At 40.8% G+C, this 18603-nt stretch overlaps 1 protein-coding gene across 1 annotated transcript in view; it reads left to right on the top strand.

Annotated features, from left to right (window-relative positions):
* uprt (uracil phosphoribosyltransferase (FUR1) homolog (S. cerevisiae)) overlaps positions 1–18603 on the top strand; it is a 68588-nt gene that overhangs the window by 3127 nt on the left and 46858 nt on the right. The window contains exon 2 of the mRNA XM_028815414.2: positions 10987–11029. Within this exon, the coding sequence (XP_028671247.1) occupies positions 10987–11029 (43 nt within the window). The remainder of the gene's footprint in view (positions 1–10986; positions 11030–18603) is intronic.

Below are 18603 nucleotides of genomic sequence, written 5' to 3'. Positions count from 1 at the left end.
GACTGTTTCTTTGCAAGGTCTGAGGTGATGCTAATTATACATTGTTGTGCCATGGATGACCACAGGTATGTCATGATAAGCTTTAAAAACTGGTAACTGGAATTGTTTTTGCAATCCGGATGGCAACCCATAGATTTGGACTTGGTATTTAATTGCACTGAGATACCATTTGATATGTTTAATATATCACCTACACTTGTACATTTTTTTTCTAAACTTCATTTTATCCTTTTGGTGACTGCAGATAGCAGTAAGGCAACAAGTAAATTGGTAATGTTACCTGACAACAATTACAGATTATGAGCTAATTTTGTTCTTTTTTTGATACTTCCCACAATTCAGCCAATCTCTAACTAGTAAGCAAGAGAGCCACGTGTGTGTTGGTGACATTTGCAAACATGTCCTAAATGCATCAACTCCGCGAGCACTTCATATGTTGACTAACGTTAGCAACCTTTAACAGTGTCTAGAGGTCCTGAGGTGTGTATGTCAGTAACACCCCACAGCTAAGTACTCTAACATAGGATAATGTCTTTTAAACACTCAATATCAAAATTATTACACATAATGCTACTCTGTTACTCCATTTAAATTGCTAACTTTAGTCTATTGGCAACTGATGTAACATTGGCAAGCTTAGTAGAAGTTGAACGAATTTAGATTTCTATACACAACTGCAAGTGCAGCATACTTTTTTCTTTTTCCCCACCTGCACTCCTGACTGTTGATTGAAAGCTATCCTTATGTTTGTGATTTTAAACATGTGACTGTCAACAACATTAATTTAGTTATTCATGAAACCGCTATAAGCCTAATAGAGTCAAACTGCCCCCTGTTGAGGAAGTTGTCGGTTTGCCTTTTACTTCAGTGATGCTACGTGATACACCCTGTTACGCTACGGGTAAGAATATGGTTGTGGGAGGAGTTACCTGACTCAAGCCAAGTAAACCAAGTGACAAGAATGTGAATCCAAGAATAAAACTGAAAAAAAAAAATCATTCAAATGACATGTTGATGTGAATGCCTGTGTGCTTGGAAAAGTAAATCCACCATAGACATTGCAGTGTCTGTTTGCTCATCATGACACCAAGAAGAAATGATTGTGCTGCATTTGTATATCTACTTTTATCCCTTCAGCTCTAACTTTTACAAGAACCATAAATTTACACAGGATTTTACAGACTTGCATCAAATGTATGTCTTTATTATGTGATAGTAATAGCAACTACCGACTCAAAGTGCTAAATGCAGGGGTGACGCGAGATTCTAACCTATTATCTCAAGGATCCTAAGCAGTGGCTTTTACCCTATGCCATTTGCGTAGATGTGAGACGAACAGCGTTACCTCTGTGACAACTGATTGAAATGGATTGTGCAAGCACATGAATGCAATGTCTTTTTTACTTTGTACTGACTGACAATTGGTTTTCAGCAACATGTCAATTGAGCAATTTCTGTTGTTTTATTCTGGGGGGGGGGGGGGGGGGGGCGAGCATAATTGTTTTGTTACACCTTTTGTGAAAGTGTTTACGTGATATGTGGGCTTTAGTCCTCCCACATCCTACACTTCATGTCAACATTGTCATTATTACTATAACATGAAAACATTTTCTGTCGTTATTACTATAATATATGAAAACATTTTCTGTTTTAGTTGTGTGTTCAGCATTTCTTGACTCACATTTCCTCTGTCATTCTATAGTTACATAGATTGTTGTAGACACGGAACAAACATGAAATGTATTTCAAATCACGGTATTTAATTACCTATATAATTCCTTACAAACGCATCACCAGTAAATAATTCAACACAGATTTCAGCTATGAGATTGCAAATGATGGTTGTGGGGGGGTGTAGCAGGCTATGTTCAGTTAATCCACACATTTGCTATTAGCTCAGTGATATGGTACTATGAGCTTCTTGGAGAATGTCAGGAAAATTTGAGGTGGTCAGGGACAATGGGGGGTAAAAAAAAAAAAAATCGTAAGACTCAGGGATTCTAGTGTTAATATCATAATCTTTATAGAGTAATCCTGATGCCCTGACTAAGTTGTGGCTCATTATCCAAATGAATAAGTCTGTTATTTCCATAATATCATCATTTTGTTCAGCTACATACAACTCCAGCTCACGTTTTATTTTTGATACTTCCAGCATTAAGGCAAACTATTTTTAAAGTGTTACTTATTTAACCTTTGCCCTTAAATTTTGGGATAGAATTTGTTACTATTCATATTTGTTTTTATATTATGGTTCGTCCCTTCATGTATGGTTCTACACCTCACTTGTCCTAAACTTCTTGCAAGCCACCCCCAGGTTGTTTAAACAATCCTCAGCTACCTAACTCGGATGCTTCTCCAACACATTGGTACCCCTCTGGTTCAAATGTAACCCATCATAGCAAAATAAGTCCCTTTTGTTCCGTAAACCTATACCTTCTATTCTACACCAGGATTTGAGTCACGTGTTAAGCCTCCCCAGTCTTTCCTCTCTCTAATACTCTCAGAGAATTATCCTTCTTAGTGATTTCAACATCCATATTGACACCCCCACATCTAAACTGAGAAATTAATTCCTATTCTTACTGGACTGTTTTGACTTGACACAACATGTTGATTTTTCCACCCACTCTGGTGGTCATATATTGGATCTGATCTGCACATCTGGACTATCTGTTGCCAACATTTACAGCACTGATTTGGGACTCTCTGACCATAAAGCAGTATTTTTCACCGTTTCACTGCCTTTCCCTCCTCTTACCTGTAAAAGACAAATTTCTTACAGAAACCTTAAAAATATCCGTCCCTCTATCCTTTCTGGATCCATTTCTGATCTTTTACTGTCTGCACCTATTCCATCAACACTAGATAGTCTTGTTAACCACTATAACTCAGCCGTTCATTCAGCATTAGATAAAACAGCTCCTTTAAAACATAAGGAGGTTTCCTTTAAACGCTCAGCTCCTTGGTATAACTCAGAATTGCGATCTATGAAAGCAGCTGGCTGACGCCTTGAGAGAATGTCACGTAAGACTGGCCTCACTGTGTACATCCAGGCTTTCTCTGACCACCAAAGAGCTTACAGAGAAGCACTAACTTCTGCCAAGAACACCCATTACGGCAGAATAATAGAAAGTGGCCACAATAACCCAAGGGTTTTGTTCTCTGTAGTTAATAAACTACTCGAACCCGCATCTGGTCCAACTACCTCTTCTACTGAAGTCTGTGTGGAATTCCTCCACTTTTTCCGTAACAAAATCTGAATAATCTGAAGATCTGAATAATTCCACTAGCATAAATACATCATCTGTTTATATCTCTTCCTGTTTTCCCACTCCATCCAGCTCCTTCTCGAAGTTCTCACCAGTCACATCTGTGTTTGTTAATAACCTGCTTTGTAAGATGAGGCAGACTACTTGTGTACTGGACCCCATCCCCACCCCACTACTTAAATCCTCCCTTCATGCCATAATCCCGACTGTTACAACAATAATAAACTCGTCTCTTGATACTGGCTCCGTGCCGCTTACTTTTAAAATTGCTTCTGTAACCCCAATGTTAAAAAAGTCTGGTCTTGATGCTGACAATCTTAACAATTTCCAGCCTATTTCCCACTTACCTTTCCTGTCAAAAGTTCTTGAGCGTGTTGTAGCTTCCCAACTCGCCAATTACCTAACCTCTAATAATTTGATGGAACCCTTTCAGTCTGGTTTCAGGGCGCGGCACAGCTGTGAAACTGCTCTGCTACGGATAACTAATGATTTGCTTATGGCAGCAGACTCTGGACAAAACAGCATATTAATTCTGTTAGACCTCAGTGCAGCATTTGACACTGTCAGACATGACATCCTACTGTCCAGAATGGAGTACATGCTGGGTATCTTTGGCACTGCCCTCCAGTGGTTCAAGTCCTATCTGACTGATAGGCTAGAGTTTGTTAGTCTTGGCAACAGCAGATCCAGCTCAGCGCCAGTCACACAAGGAGTCCCTCAGGGCTCTGTCCTCCGTCCTCTGCTTTTCTGTATTTACATGCTTCCCCTTGGCCATATTATCCGTAGCTATGGACTGAGTTATCATTTTTATGCAGATGATACTCAACTCTACTTCAATGTTAAAAGTGGAACTTCATCAGAGCTTTCTCAGCTCACAACCTGCCTTAGTGAAATTAAAACCTGGATGGAGCAGAACTCTTTAAAATTAAATTGCAATAAAACTGAACTCCTGCAAATTGGGACTAAAATGCAACTTAATAAAATGAGCTCCTTCCCAGTCCATCTTGGCAGTGATCTCATCAGACCTGCCTCTACTGTAAAAATCTTGGTGTCATTTTTGATTCCTCCCTCTCTTATTCCGCCCACATAAATCACATTAAGAAACTTTCTTACTTTCACCTCCGTAACATATCCCGTGTTCGCTCCTTCCTCTCCTTCTCTAATGCTGAGAAACTTGTCCATGCTTTTATCACATCCTACATCGATTATTGTAATTCCCTACTGGCAGGTGCCCCTTCTAATCTTATATCACAGCTCCAGCTTATTCAAAACTCAGCTGCTAGAGTCCTTACTTGAACCAGCAGCAGCGAGCACATCACACCCATCTCCTACTCCGTCTTCACTGGCTCCCTGTGTCTTACAGAATCGAATATAAAATCCTACTAATAACCTACAAAGCTTTAAATAACCTCGCGCCAAACTACATCAGTGACCTTCTCCATCACTATGTGCCTGCCCGCCCACTAAGGTCCTCTGATTCTGGCAATCTTGTTGTACCCCACACTAATCTACACTCCATGGGTGACAGGGCCTTCAGCTGTATAGCGCCCAGACTCTGGAATGACCTACTGAAATTAATCAGATCAGCTGACTCCATTAATTCTTTTAAAAAAAACAACTCAAAACTCATCTGTTCAGGAAGGCTTTTAGCTCTACTTGACTTTATTACCCTTCTCTCAGTTTACTTCTCTGTCAAGATGCTAATGTAACCTGTGTGTGTGTGTGTGCGAGACCATCAATTATGTTGTCTGTTTTTTTCAGAATTCACTGTCTTAATCTTCTTTATTTATTTATCTGGTTTGTACAATGCTATATACTGTATACGCTGCCGTTCTTTATTATATTCTGTAACTGCCTTGAGCATGGGAAAGGCGCTATATAAATAAAATTTATTATTATTATTTCCAGCACTGATGCATGGCACAGGCAGAACGTCTGAGAAGACTACCTAACTCTTTAATTTTGGATTGCAGAACTGACAGCTTGCCCTTATATATTTCATTTGTTTCAATATATGGTACACAGTGACAACTGCATCCACCTCTGCTCCGGCCAAGCGCCAATTTAACCCTTCAAAAGAGGTCAACCACCTGTGCACCTGGAAGACAACAAATTGTCTGAGACTTTCTGCCTCTGGAGCTAACCTCCTCTTCATTTTCCCTAATGATTGAATATTCCACTATCACAGCTTCTCTTTCTGAGACTGGTTTAGAGGTGGCCAGTTGGGGCATCTCATGCCTACCTTTCACCTCCGAGTTTGCAAAGATAACTTCCAGCTTTGCAAGGACCTGAAAATGGTTTGACACATCCAATTCTGGGGTTGATGCCCCCAGAGAGTGTGCACCCATTGCCTTATACCTTGCAACCATGACGCTCCTGTCTGGTCTGAAGTCTCCTCTGATGCCATCTTAGGAAAGCACACTATCTCCCTAAACAACACCTGGGTTGGGTCTGCCAGTTGTCTACTACAGTGTAGGCCAGCCAATTCCTCCTCCTGTTCAGCAACCCTGAGCTCGAGGTGCAGGACCTGTAAAAGTTCAAAAAAGTTTAAAAGTTCACATGTGATGAAGACCATGGAGAGGCTGCTGCTTCACCACCTGAGGCCACAGGTTCAGCACGCCCTTGACCCTCTGCAGTTCGCATATCAGGAGAAGGTGGGAGCGGAGGATGCCATCATCTATATGCTACACCGACCCCTCTCCCACTTGGACAGAGGCAGTGGTGCTGTAAGAATTATGTTTCTAGACTTCTCTAGCGCCTTCAACACAATCCAACCTCTGCTCCTTAGGAACAAGCTGACAGAGATGGGAGTAGATTCATACCCGGTGGCATGGATCGTGGACTATCTTAAAGACTCGGGAACTGCACGCCTGACATTGTGGTCAGCAACACAGGAGCGCCACAGGGGACTGTACTTTCTCTGGTCCTGTTCAGCCTATATACATCGGACATCCAATACAATTCAGAGTCCTGCCACGTGCAAAAGGTCGCTGACGACACTGCTATCGTGGGCTGCATCAGGATTGGGCAGGAGGAGGAGTATAGGGACCTAATCAAGGACTTTGTTAAATGGTGCGACTCAAACCACCTACACCTGAACACCAGCAAAACCAAGGAGCTGGTGGTGGATTTTAGGAGGCCCAGACCCCTCATGGACCCCGTGATCATCAGAGGTGACTGTGTGCAGATGGTGCAGACCTATAAATACCTGGGAGTTCAGCTGGATGATAAATTTGACTGGACTGCCAATACTGATGCTCTGTGTAAGAAAGGACAGAGCCGGTTATACTTCCTTAGAAGGCTGGCGTCCTTCAGCATCTGCAATAAGATGCTGCAGATGTTCTATCAGACGGTTGTGGCGAGCCCCCTCTTCTACGCGGTGGTGTGCTGGGGAGGCAGCATTAAGAAGAAGGACGCCTCACGCCTGGACAAACTGGTGAGGAAGGCAGGCTCTATTGTTGGCATGGAGCTGGACAGCTTGACATCTGTGGCAGAGCGAGGGGTGCTCAGCAGGCTCCTATCAATTATGGAAAATCCACTACATCCACTAAACAGTGTCATCTCCAGACAGAAGAGCAGCTTCAGCGACAGACTGCTGTCACTGTCCTGCTCCACTGACAGACTGAGAAGATCGTTCCTCCCCCAAACTATGCGACTTTTCAATTCCACCCTGGCGGGGTAAACGTTAACATTATTCAAAGTTATTGTCTGTTTTTACCTGCATTTTTATTACTCTTTAATTTAATATTGTTTTTTTGTATCAGTATGCTGCTGCTGGAGTATGTGAATTTCCCCTTGGGATTAATAAAGTATCTATCTAAGTATGCTTCAAGGAGAACTGACTCCTCCAAACCATCCTCCAAAAAGTCCATCATCCAAAAGGATTTGCATTGCACTTTATTCATTTTAAAAATTTGGCTTTGGGTTAAAGACATGTCCAGCTCTTTTTATTTTATTTATGATTAAAATTAATAGTTAAATAACTGTACTAGTTCTTTAAACACCTTTTGGCTCCTGCACTACTCTCCCCCTTGACTGCCTGCTGTGTGTCTTTCTTTAACTTTATCCCTGTCTGTTTTTTCACCCCACTTATTACTTCCTTACTTTGAAGCTTTCCACTTAAACTGTTAGTAGTCCTTACTATTAATAAACCCTCATGCTGTTGCTCTCTTAATAGAGGTTAGGAAAATAAGCACAAAGAACTATTCTTTGGAGTAAAATGTTCTACACACTACTTCCTCCTTAAGAAAACCTGCTTACTGAATATCCACCACTAGTTATTTTCTTATTCGCTTGTCTGCTTCTACTGCCCCTGTACTTGATTAACGCACCCAACCTGGATGCCTGTTTATGTACCGCGGAGCCCCTCTCTTAATTACTTTAAAGTCAGCCATTTAGCTGTACTTAAAATAAATGCTTTCGTCCGAAAAACTGAACACGCATGTCCATGCTTTTCAGTAGCACTGCTGCATTAATGTTTTGAGTACTATATGGTCTATATGGCCTTATGGTCTAATTGTTCTTTATATGCCTTAACTTCTTTCCACTAAGGAATCAGTTACTTTAAACTATTCAGTGTTATGATGCCAGTTATTTACTTATGGACTTGCTGGTTTCTACAATGACTTTCTTTCCCTGTTGTACTGCACATAGCCTTGCCAGCTTAAAAACAGTAAAAATGTAAAAACACTTATTTTCCTTAGCAAAATTTATTTGATATTCTCTAGGTTTTTTTGTATTGCTTTACTGGTGCAAGTTTTCTTTGTCAAGTCTGTCTTCTTGGCTAAATATGAACGGAAATCTCTACATACAAAATGAAACAATTATTTGAAAGACTTGCTGATAACTTTTATGTACTCCAATTTATACGCTACTTTAAACATCAGAAAGAACAATTCATGACCTCTGTGCCTGAAATGTGCACCTACAGACACTGTCGCCTCCCCTCCCTCCTCCAGAGTCTGAAATCCGCTCTTGTATTAAATATCTTCTTCTTCTTTCGGCTGCTCCCGTTAGGGGTTGCCACAAAGGATCATCTTTTGCCATATCTTAACATCTTGCTCTGTGATACCCAGAACCTGCATGTCCTCTATCACCACATCCATAAATCTCCTCTTAGGCTTCCTCTTACTTGGCAGCTCTATCCTTAACATCCTTCTCCCAATATACTCAGTATCTCTCCTATGCACATGTCCAAACCAATGCAATCTCGCCTCTGTGACTTCTGGTCAGTGCCACCGTCTCCAACCCATATAACATAGCTGGTCTCACTACCGTCCTGTAGACCTTCCCTTTCACTTTTAACTGTATGTCACAAACTACTCCTGACACTCTACTCCACCCATTCCACCCTGCCTGTACTCTCTTTTTCAGCTCTCTTCCACAATCCCAATTACTCTGTACTGTTGATCCCAAGTATTTAAACTCATCCACCTTTGCCAACTCTACTCCTTGCATCCTCACCATTCCACTGACCTCCCTCTCATTTACTCACATGTATTCTGTCTTGTTCCTGTTGACCTTTTATTCCTCTCCTTTCCAGAGCATATCTCCACCTCTCCAGGGTCTCCTCAACCTGCTCCCTAGTATTGCTGTAGATCACAATGTCCTTAGCAAACTTCATACTCCACTGGGACTTCTGTCTAATCTTGTCTGTCAACGTGTCCATCACCATTGCAAATAAGAAAGGGCTCAGAGCCGATTCCCTGATGTAATCCCACCTCCACCTTGAGTGCATCAGTCACTCCTACTGCAGACCTCACCACTGTCACACTTCCCTCTGTGGAGACTGGCTCGGACACAGACAGGCAGACACGTTCATGTCACCCAACACACGTTTATTTACAGTATATACATTGTCCATACTGTGCTCACAAGCCCCAAAGACCCCAAAGTCCTGGCCACAACACAATGCCAGTCTTGGCCCCCAATACAACCAGGGAGGACGCCCCCTCGTGTCCTGGAGGAGGCACAAGCACTCCTCCTGGGCGTCCCGGCCAGGCATGGACGCCCGCCGGGCACCACACCTCGTACATATCCAGTACAACTCTTACTTACTTCTCTACCACTCCTGACTTCCTCATACAGTACCACAGCTCCTCTCGAGGCACCCTGTCGTATGCTTTCTCCATGTCCCCAAAGACTCAATGTAACTCCTTCTGGCCTTCTCTATACTTCTCCATCAACATCCTTAGAGCAAACATCACATCTGTGGTGTTCTTTCTTGGCAGGAAACCGTACTGCTGCTCACTAATCATCACCTCACTTCTTAACCTAGCTTCCACTACTCTTTCCCATAACATCATGCTGTTGCTCATCAATTGTATCCTCCTGTAGTTACTACAGCTTTGCACATCCCCCCTATTCTTAAAAATCTGCACCAGTACACTTCTTCTCCACTCCTCAGGCATCCTCTCACTTTCCAAGATTCCATTAAACAATCTGGTTAAAAACTACACTGCCATCTCTCCTAAACACCTCCATACTTCCACAGGTATGTCATCTGGACCAACGGCCTTTCCATTTTTCATTCCCTTCATAGTTGTCCTTACTTCCTCCTTGCTAATCCATTGCACTTCCTGATTCACTATCTTCAAATCATCCAACCTTTTCTCTCTCTGTCTTGTTCTTTTCATTCATCAGCCTCTCAAAGTACTCTTTCCTTCTGCTCCACACACTCTCCTCGCTTGTGAGTACGTATCCATCTTTATCCTTTATCACCCTAACCTGCTGCCCATCTTTCCCAGCTCAGTCCCTCTGTCTAGCCATTCGGTACAGGTCCTTTTCTCCCTCCTTAGTGTCCAACCTCTCATACAACTCATCATACGCCTTTTCTTTAGCCTTTGGCACCTCCCCTTTCATCTTGCGCCTTATCTCCTTGTACTCTTGTCTACTTTCTGCATCTGTCTAGGTATCCCACTTCTTCTTTGCCATCCTCTTCCTCTGTATACTCTCCTGTACTTCCCAATTCCACCTCCAGGTTTCCTTTTCCTCCTTCCTCTGTCCAGATGTCATGCCAAGCACCCTTAATAATAATAATAATTCTTTGCATTTATATAGCGCTTATCTCACTACTCAAAGCGCTCAGCAATTGCAGGTTAAGGGCTGTCTTGCTGTCACCCTTACTACATCTGCTGTAGTTTCCCAGCTGTCTGGTAATTCTTCACTGCCACCCAGTGCCTATCTCGCCTCCTCCCTAAACTCAACCTTGCAGTCTTCCTTTTTCAACTTCCACCATTTGATCCTTGGCTCTGCCCTCACTCTCTTCCTTTTCTTGATCTTGTACATCATCCTACAGACCACCATCCTATGCTGCTTAACTACACTTTCCTCTGCCACCACTTTGCAGTCTTCAATCTCCTTCAGATTGACTCTTCTGATCTTGTATTAAATGTAATGGGGGAATTCAAAAAAAGTTCAAAATAATTTCAAGCCCAGTCACTTCTGTAGTAGCTCTATGGTAAGTTGTATCCACATTAACGATACTATAGATTTAAATATATAGTGTAAAGCATAAATTTCTAAGTATGGAACATTTACTGCAAGGGACGTTTGTACTTTTTCACAAAATTATAAGCATCTCAGTGTTTAATTCTAAAATAAAAAGTGCTTTATTATTAGTATTGTTTTGTATATGTGCTCATCAAGTAGCAATTTCATATTTTATTTTACCTTTTTTTTGTTTCTCCCCTCCTTCATGTTTGCTAACAAAAAGAACAACCAGCAGAGGGGACTTTGTGTTTTGTGCTGATCGACTGGTAAGTTTAATTTTCTTTTCCTTTAAGTAAACAGGTTTTTGTTACATTGTTTATGGGATAGCAAATGCTACCTATATCTATCTATCATATGTATGTGTGTATGTATATGTGTATATATATATATATATATATGTATATGTGTATATATATATATATATATATATATATATATATATATATATATATATATATATATATATATATATATATACATACAGTGGAACCTCAGTTCACAACCATAATTCGTTCCAAAACTCTGGTCAACTTCCCCCATAGGATTGTATGTAAATACAATTAATCTGTTCCAGACAATACGAACTGTATGTAAATATATATATATTTTTAAGCACAAATATAGTTAAACCATAGAATGCACAGCACAATAGTAAACTAAATGTAAAAACATTGAATAACACTGAGAAAACCTTGAACAACAGAGAAAACTAACACTGCAATAGTTCGTGCTATGGCGCTACCAACCGCTGGCTAAAAACACTTTTTTTTTTTTTTTTTTTTTTTATAATGACAGAGACCATGGGATATGCACAACAGAGCCCCGCCCGCCAACTCTAACCCTCCTCCCGAGTCCACCCTCACTCTTGAGGCATGCAGCACCTCACCAAACACCGTCTCAGTCGCTTTCGTCTCTGCTACAGTCCACATGCACCTCTGAGCCACATTGACTTTTCATTGTTCTTTTCAGTTCCGGCTGCTTTTCTATATATAATCCACCAAGTCGCCCGACCATGGGATACTCACTCAAGACAGAGCCCTGCCCGCCAACTCTAACCCTCCTCCCGCGTCATGCGTACCGCATGCCAGAGCCCCGCCCACCAACTCTAGACTTACTGTCGCCAGTTGCATTAACAAACAACCTTTGTGGCGTCACATGCATGTACTTACACTGACGACAAATATGACCGCTCTTCCTCATGAACAAGATTTCGCAAGACGGGAAAAACGGTACACCTGCAACATTACCTTCACATTGTTTTCCTTTTATTTCTGATCCCGTTCAACAACTATGTGGCGACCTTGACTTCTCAACTGTGACTCCGGAACAACTCAGTACACGAGCTATATTAAGCGTCACCAACGAAGACTCGCTACACCTTAATGAACAGGTACTGAAACTTATTCCTACCAACGAAGTAACTTTCACCAGCGTTGACTCCATCGTCACAGACGATCCTGCACATCAACTTTCATTCCCCGAAGAATTTCTTAGCAGTCTTACTCCCACTGGCATGCCTCCGCATAAACTCAAACTTAAAATTGGTTCAGTCGTCATGCTTCTCAGAAACCTCATGCCAGCAAGAAGTCTCTGTAAAGGCACAAGACTGACTTTTACCAGCATTCACCGCAATGTACTAGAATGTAAAACAATCGCAGCTGCTACCTCACAAACTCTCCATATTCCCCGGATTTCCCTGACCCCATCAGATTCAAATTTGCCTTTTACTTTTACACACAGACAATTTTCTGTTAGATTGGCCTTTGCAATGACAATTAATAAGGCGCAGGGACAAACTTTCAAAAAGATATGACTGTATTTGCCAAAACCAGTTTTCAGTCACGGACAACTGTATCTTGCTCTCTCCAGAGTTCCATCTTTTCATTAACTCACAGTCGTATCCTCAAACCCACCCCATTTGGACAACTGTGTCTTTCAGGAAGTGTTCACCCATCAATAAATAATTATGTGGCGTATGCTATGCCGTGGGTTGGCTAGTTTTAAGTATTTTTCATAGTAGAATGTACTACATGCTGAGGTCATCTTGTGCAAGTTTTGAATTAAGATTAATAAAAATTTTTAAAAAAATCCAAAATTGCGATTGTGTGGTGAATAAACTTCCTGTACTGACTACAGTAGGGTTATATGGAGTTAAATTGATATTGTGGTTATTTTGACCAAAAATTAGGTATTTGATATTTCTTGAAATGTTCAATTCTGTGTGTGTGTGTGTGTGTGTGTGTGTGTGTGTGTGTGTGTGTGTGTGTGTGTGTGTGTGTGTGTGTGTGTGTGTAATGTATGAAGAAACAAATTCCTTTAACTTTTAAATGTTGTACTGCTTGAACTGTCATCCCCGATAAAAGTGAACAATTTGCAAAGAGTAATGCTTGTACTATCTGTTCTAAACTATTTCTCGTCTGATTCTCACTCAATTTTTTTTCTCACGCTTACCACTGAGGGCAGTATGGGCAGAGTCAACGCAGTCACGGTTAGAAAGAGCACCAGTGATTCAAAGTAAATTCTTTATGTGAACAAAAGATATTTCAAGTTAAATAAGCACAAAAACAGCCTCTTCCCACTTTTTTTATATTGAAGCCAAAAGATCCTTTGAATGCAAGTATGGTTAGATTAAAGAAAGAAGATTTCCAGTAATTTTTAGAGAGCAAGTCAGGAGATTTCCAGAGAGAGGTTAAGATTAATTTAGAAGAGACAGTACCTCGACAGAATAACATCCACTGGATAGAAGTCAAGGTAAGAGAGGTGAGGTCATGTAAATTACATATTTGGGACAAAAGGGGATTATTAACAGAGAAAATATTAATTTGGCAATTGGAAGCATTCATCCAAAATGCAGAAACTGGAGGGAATTCCCAAAACATATGGAGAAAAGTGCCAGGGATGTTTAACAAACGTAATTAACAGTTGGTATCAGCAGGCAAATGCATAGCATAAACTTTACGAAGGGTAATATACAGAAGATGTACAAATTTAAATATGCTGATAACAAGTTTTTAGATGTTGCTGATGTATAGTTAAGGATAGCTTTCTATGAGATGGTGTAGAAGAAAGGCAAAATGAAAATAAGAATAGAGGTCTAACAGATGCCTTACTCAGACTTGCATATAGGGATGATGATACTGGCGTAAAGTTTGGAAGTAATAAGCAGGAAAATGTATAAAGAGAATGGGAAGGGAGTGCAGAGTATATTGGAACCCCATTTACCTTAAATATTTCATTTCATTTGAAGATCAAATGAGGAGGAACAGAAAACCTCAACCCGAGTATTTGGAATGTTCTGTCTCTACGGTCATTATAAAAGGCTGGGTTCTGGAAAGTGGAGATGTGGCTGTGCCGAATTGAAGTTGTGCCAAGATATTTCTCCATTTTCTGCCAAATCTGCAGAAAATTTAATCTAAGGGACTTAAAGTAGGGAGATGTAACTTTAGTTTCAGAGAAGGAAAGGCATGTTCAGATGGGAGACCGTGTTGGGCTCAATGGAAAACCAGGATGATAGATTTAATTAGCTTCATATTGGTTGACAGGTACAGTGCATCCGGTAAGTATTCACAGCGCATCACTTTTTCCACATTTTGTTATGTTACAGCCTTATTCCAAAATGGATTAAATTCATTTTTTTCCTCAGAATTCTACACACAACACCCCATAATGACAACGTGAAAAAGTTTACTTGAGGTTTTTGCAAATTTATTAAAAATAAAAAAACTGAGAAATCACATGTACATAAGTATTCACAGCCTTTGCTCAATACTTTGTCGATGCCCCTTTGGCAGCAATTATAGCCTCGAGTCTTTTTGAATATGATGCCACAAGCTTGGCACACCTATCCTTGGCCAGTTTCACCCATTCCTCTTTGCAGCACCTCTCAAGCTCCATCAGGTTGGATGGGAAGCGTCGGTGCACAGCCATTTTAAGATCTCTCCAGAGATGTTCAATCGGATTCAAGTCTGGGCTCTGGCTGGGTCACTCAAGGACATTCACAGAGTTGTCCTGAAGTCACTCCTTTGTGTGCTGTGGCTGTGTGCTTAGGGTCGTTGTCCTGCTGAAAGATGAACCGTCGCCCCAGTCTGAGGTCAAGAGCGCTTTGGAGCAGGTTTTCATCCAGGATGTCTCTGTACATTGCTGCAGTCATCTTTCCCTTTATCCTGACTAGTCTCCCAGTTCCTGCCACTGAAAAACATCCCCACAGCATGATGCTGCCACCACCATGCTTCACTGTAGGGGTGGTATTGGCCTGGTGATGAGCGGTGCCTGGTTTCCTCCAAACGTGACACCTGGCATTCACACCAAAGAGTTCAATCTTTGTCTCATCAGACCAGAGAATTTTCTTTCTCATGGTCTGAGATTTCTCCAGGCGGGCTGCCATGTGCCTTTTACTAAGGAGTGGCTTCCATCTGGCCACTCTACCATACAGGCCTGATTGGTGGATTGCTGTAGAGATGGTTGTCCTTCTGGAAGGTTCTCCCCTCTCCACAGAGGACCTCTGGAGCTCTGACAGAGTGTCCATCAGGTTATTGGTCACCTCCCTGACTAAGGCCCTTCTCCCCTGATCGCTTAGTTTAGATGGCCGGCCAGCTCTAGGAAGAGTCCTGGTGGTTTCGAACTTCTTCCACTTACAGATGATGGAGGCCACTGTGCTCATTGGGACCTTCAAAGCAGCAGACATTTTTCTGTAACCTTCCCCAGATTTGTGCCTCAAGACAATCCTGTCCCGGAGGTCTACAGACAATTCCTTTGACTTCATGCTTGGTTTGTGCTCTGACATGAACTGTCAACGGTGGGACCTTATATAGACAAGTGTGTGCCTTTCCAAATCATGTCCAATCAACTGAATTTACCACAGGTGGACTCCAATTAAGCTGCAGAAACATCTCAAGGATGATCAGGGGAAACAGGATGCACCTGAGCTCAATTTTGAGCATCATGGCAAAGGCTGTGAATACTTATGTACATGTGCTTTCTCAATTTTTTTATTTTTAATAAATTAAGTAAACTTTTTCACGTTGTCATTATGGGGTGTTGTGTGTAGAATTCTGAGGAAAAAAATGAATTTAATCCATTTTAGAATAAGGCTGTAACATAACAAAACGTGGAAAAAGTGATGCGCTGTGAATACTTTCGGGATGCACTGTATACACATAATGAAATGACTGTAGGTCTGGCAGAGACACCTTGCCGTCGAACTTGTCACAAATCAAAGTGAAGTTTTTAATTAGCACCTCTCCTGTTGTTCCACAGAAAGGCAGACAAAAGAGATCTAACTTCTGACCAGTATTTTTTGGGAGAGAGAGTGGCAGCATGGCAGTTATAAAGTTAAAAGAAGGAACTATATTCATTTTAATAAATGAAAAATCTGGAATGAAAACCGTGGAAGAAAGGGCCATGCATAAAGGGATTTGTGACACTCTTAAAAATACGATGGTAATTAGATGCTATAATGTCCTGCAGAAAAGAAGAAATTTCAATGTGCAAATATTTCAATGAGTTAGCCAAAGGGACATATGATGAAAAACTGACTTGCCCAGTTAATTATATAGCCAGACAGGATTTTACATGAACTAAATAAAGAATGTGAGGCAGATAAGTAGGGCCCTTACTAAGAGACCAAAAGAGATTTTATGATACGAGTCATGATCCACAATAGCTGTGATCAACACCAGACTACGAACAGCAATCCCAAGGGTCTCAAGTGAGATGTTCAAAAGTAAGGAAAATAATGGGCATTCCTGTCTACCACCCTTCTGAATTCAAAAGGGCTGAGAGATTGTTTGTAATACTTTCCATAGAAAGTCGCAGTTCATGTGGTCAAAAGCCTTCTCCACATCAGGAACTAGCAAAGCATCAGGTTTCTAAAGCGTGGGAACTACATCTATAATATGTAAAAGGCGATGTGTGTTATCTACTGTATTTCCTGACCGGTGTGAATGAAACCAGTTTGATCAAGATAAATTAATTTATAAATAATGCTCTTCAAGGAGCTTTGCTAACTGCTTTTCACATGAATTCCAGGGAGATTGGGTGATCGTTAGAGCACTGCGATTTGTTTCTTTGTCCTGCTTTAAAAAGTAAGGTAATTACTGCTGAATTAATTGATGGGTCCAGAGTGGAGGAAAAAATAGCATCATTCATCTACCTGCAAGGGTGTGCTATCTGACTCCAGAAAGTAGAAAGGATCTGTGGGGGCAACCCATCAGTCACTGGTAATTTTCCAGAATTTAAAGAATCTGGAGTCTCCTTAAATTCTGATTATGTAACTGGGGAACTCAGTGTAGCAGCATCATTAGCTGAAAGAAGGGGAAGTTCCAATTTATCTGAAACAGGAGTTGATTTCTGGTAGAGATGACTTAGATTTTTCAGTAAACAATTCAGAGTAAAACTCCAGAAAACAATAATTTATTTTCAAGGTGTTGTTAAGTACAGTTTCTGATTTATTTTTAATAGACTAGGGGGCTTTGCCCACTGCTCACTTTGTTCGCCAACCTCTGGGCCAACGCTACATGCTAGCCTGTTTTGCGGTTCTGCCGCTCACGTATGGGGATGCAGATGTATAATTTAAACAGATTTTAATTTTCATTTGAAGTGTTACATTTGCATCAATGCGACGTATAACTGCCCGTGATTGAATTTCATTTCTTTCTCTCTATTAAATAAAACGACTTTTTCAAATGTTTGTCTCTGAGATTTAACAGCAAAAGATGTTCTAATGGGAAGCTGTTAACGTTTTAATACGAATGGCATATCAAGATTTCCTTTGTTGTCTAATGTTATCTGTGGAAGATTTACTACATTATCTTTCTTGGATTCATCCTTCTTTCTACAGTAATTCGTGCGGTGGAAGACCGGACGGTGTTAACGGTTGTAGATATTCTTCGTGATGTTTTTATCTTCCGCACGATCACCACCAACTGTTTCAGCATAGTCTATTGATACACATTTAACCATTTTGCTGTTACCAATCAACATTTTTGCCGTAAATTCATTTGACTGCTTCGGTTCTAGGTGTTGAGATTGCCCGTGTACTCATTTTTTCTGTTGATAACCCTTCGTGATGAAATTCTTCAATAAGATTTGGACTTAATACGTCTTCTTTAATTGGGAACTTAAACTGAGGAAAGCATTAAAATTTTTAAGAGCGGAGAGCGCAAGAAGTGTGTCTGACAAAAGCATTCACAAGACAGAGATGTGAGAGTACCGTGGTCTTGTTTGAAAATGGTTGATAGGAGGGTGTGACTTTAAAGAATCTCATGGCAATATTCTCGTCTCGCGGGACTTGAGAAAATCTTTTCTAAAATGTCTCATCTCTTAAAAAGTCTTGTCGCTTCAAAAGATTTTTTTATATAATAGAGAGATTAAATAGTTGTACTGGCCTCAGATTTCCATATTCTCAATGCCAGTAACTTTCTAGGCTTAATTTTAGATTCATAACATCAAGCCTTAGTGTGGCGAATCTCAAATTCTGCTTTCTGCTGCAGTAAAGAGTTTAATTTAGAGTGTATGCTTGACATCAAAAGCTCATTCTCCTGACTGGCCACACAAGGTGAGTTTCCCCTCAAATATAAAAGGTGAGATTCAAGATCAGTGATTTTTTTTTTTTAATTAATATTAATGAGATCTATAAACTTTGACGTAAGATGTGTTAAAATAAAGAGAAGCACGCAACTTAGACATAAAATTATAATCTAATCTTGAGTCTGAATGGTGCCTGGATGAAAACAATCAAAATTTTAGCAGAGGGTTTTAACAACCAAAAAGCTTGTTAAAAAGTTCATATTGGAAGCAAATTTGCCCAGTGATTGAGTTGACCAAGGAATGCATTGAGAAA

This window comes from Erpetoichthys calabaricus, chromosome 12 (genome assembly GCF_900747795.2).
Source record: "Erpetoichthys calabaricus chromosome 12, fErpCal1.3, whole genome shotgun sequence".
NCBI classification, from domain to species: domain Eukaryota; kingdom Metazoa; phylum Chordata; class Cladistia; order Polypteriformes; family Polypteridae; genus Erpetoichthys; species Erpetoichthys calabaricus.
Note: the sequence above shows the minus strand (reverse complement) of the source record. Positions and strands in the feature narration are given on the sequence as shown.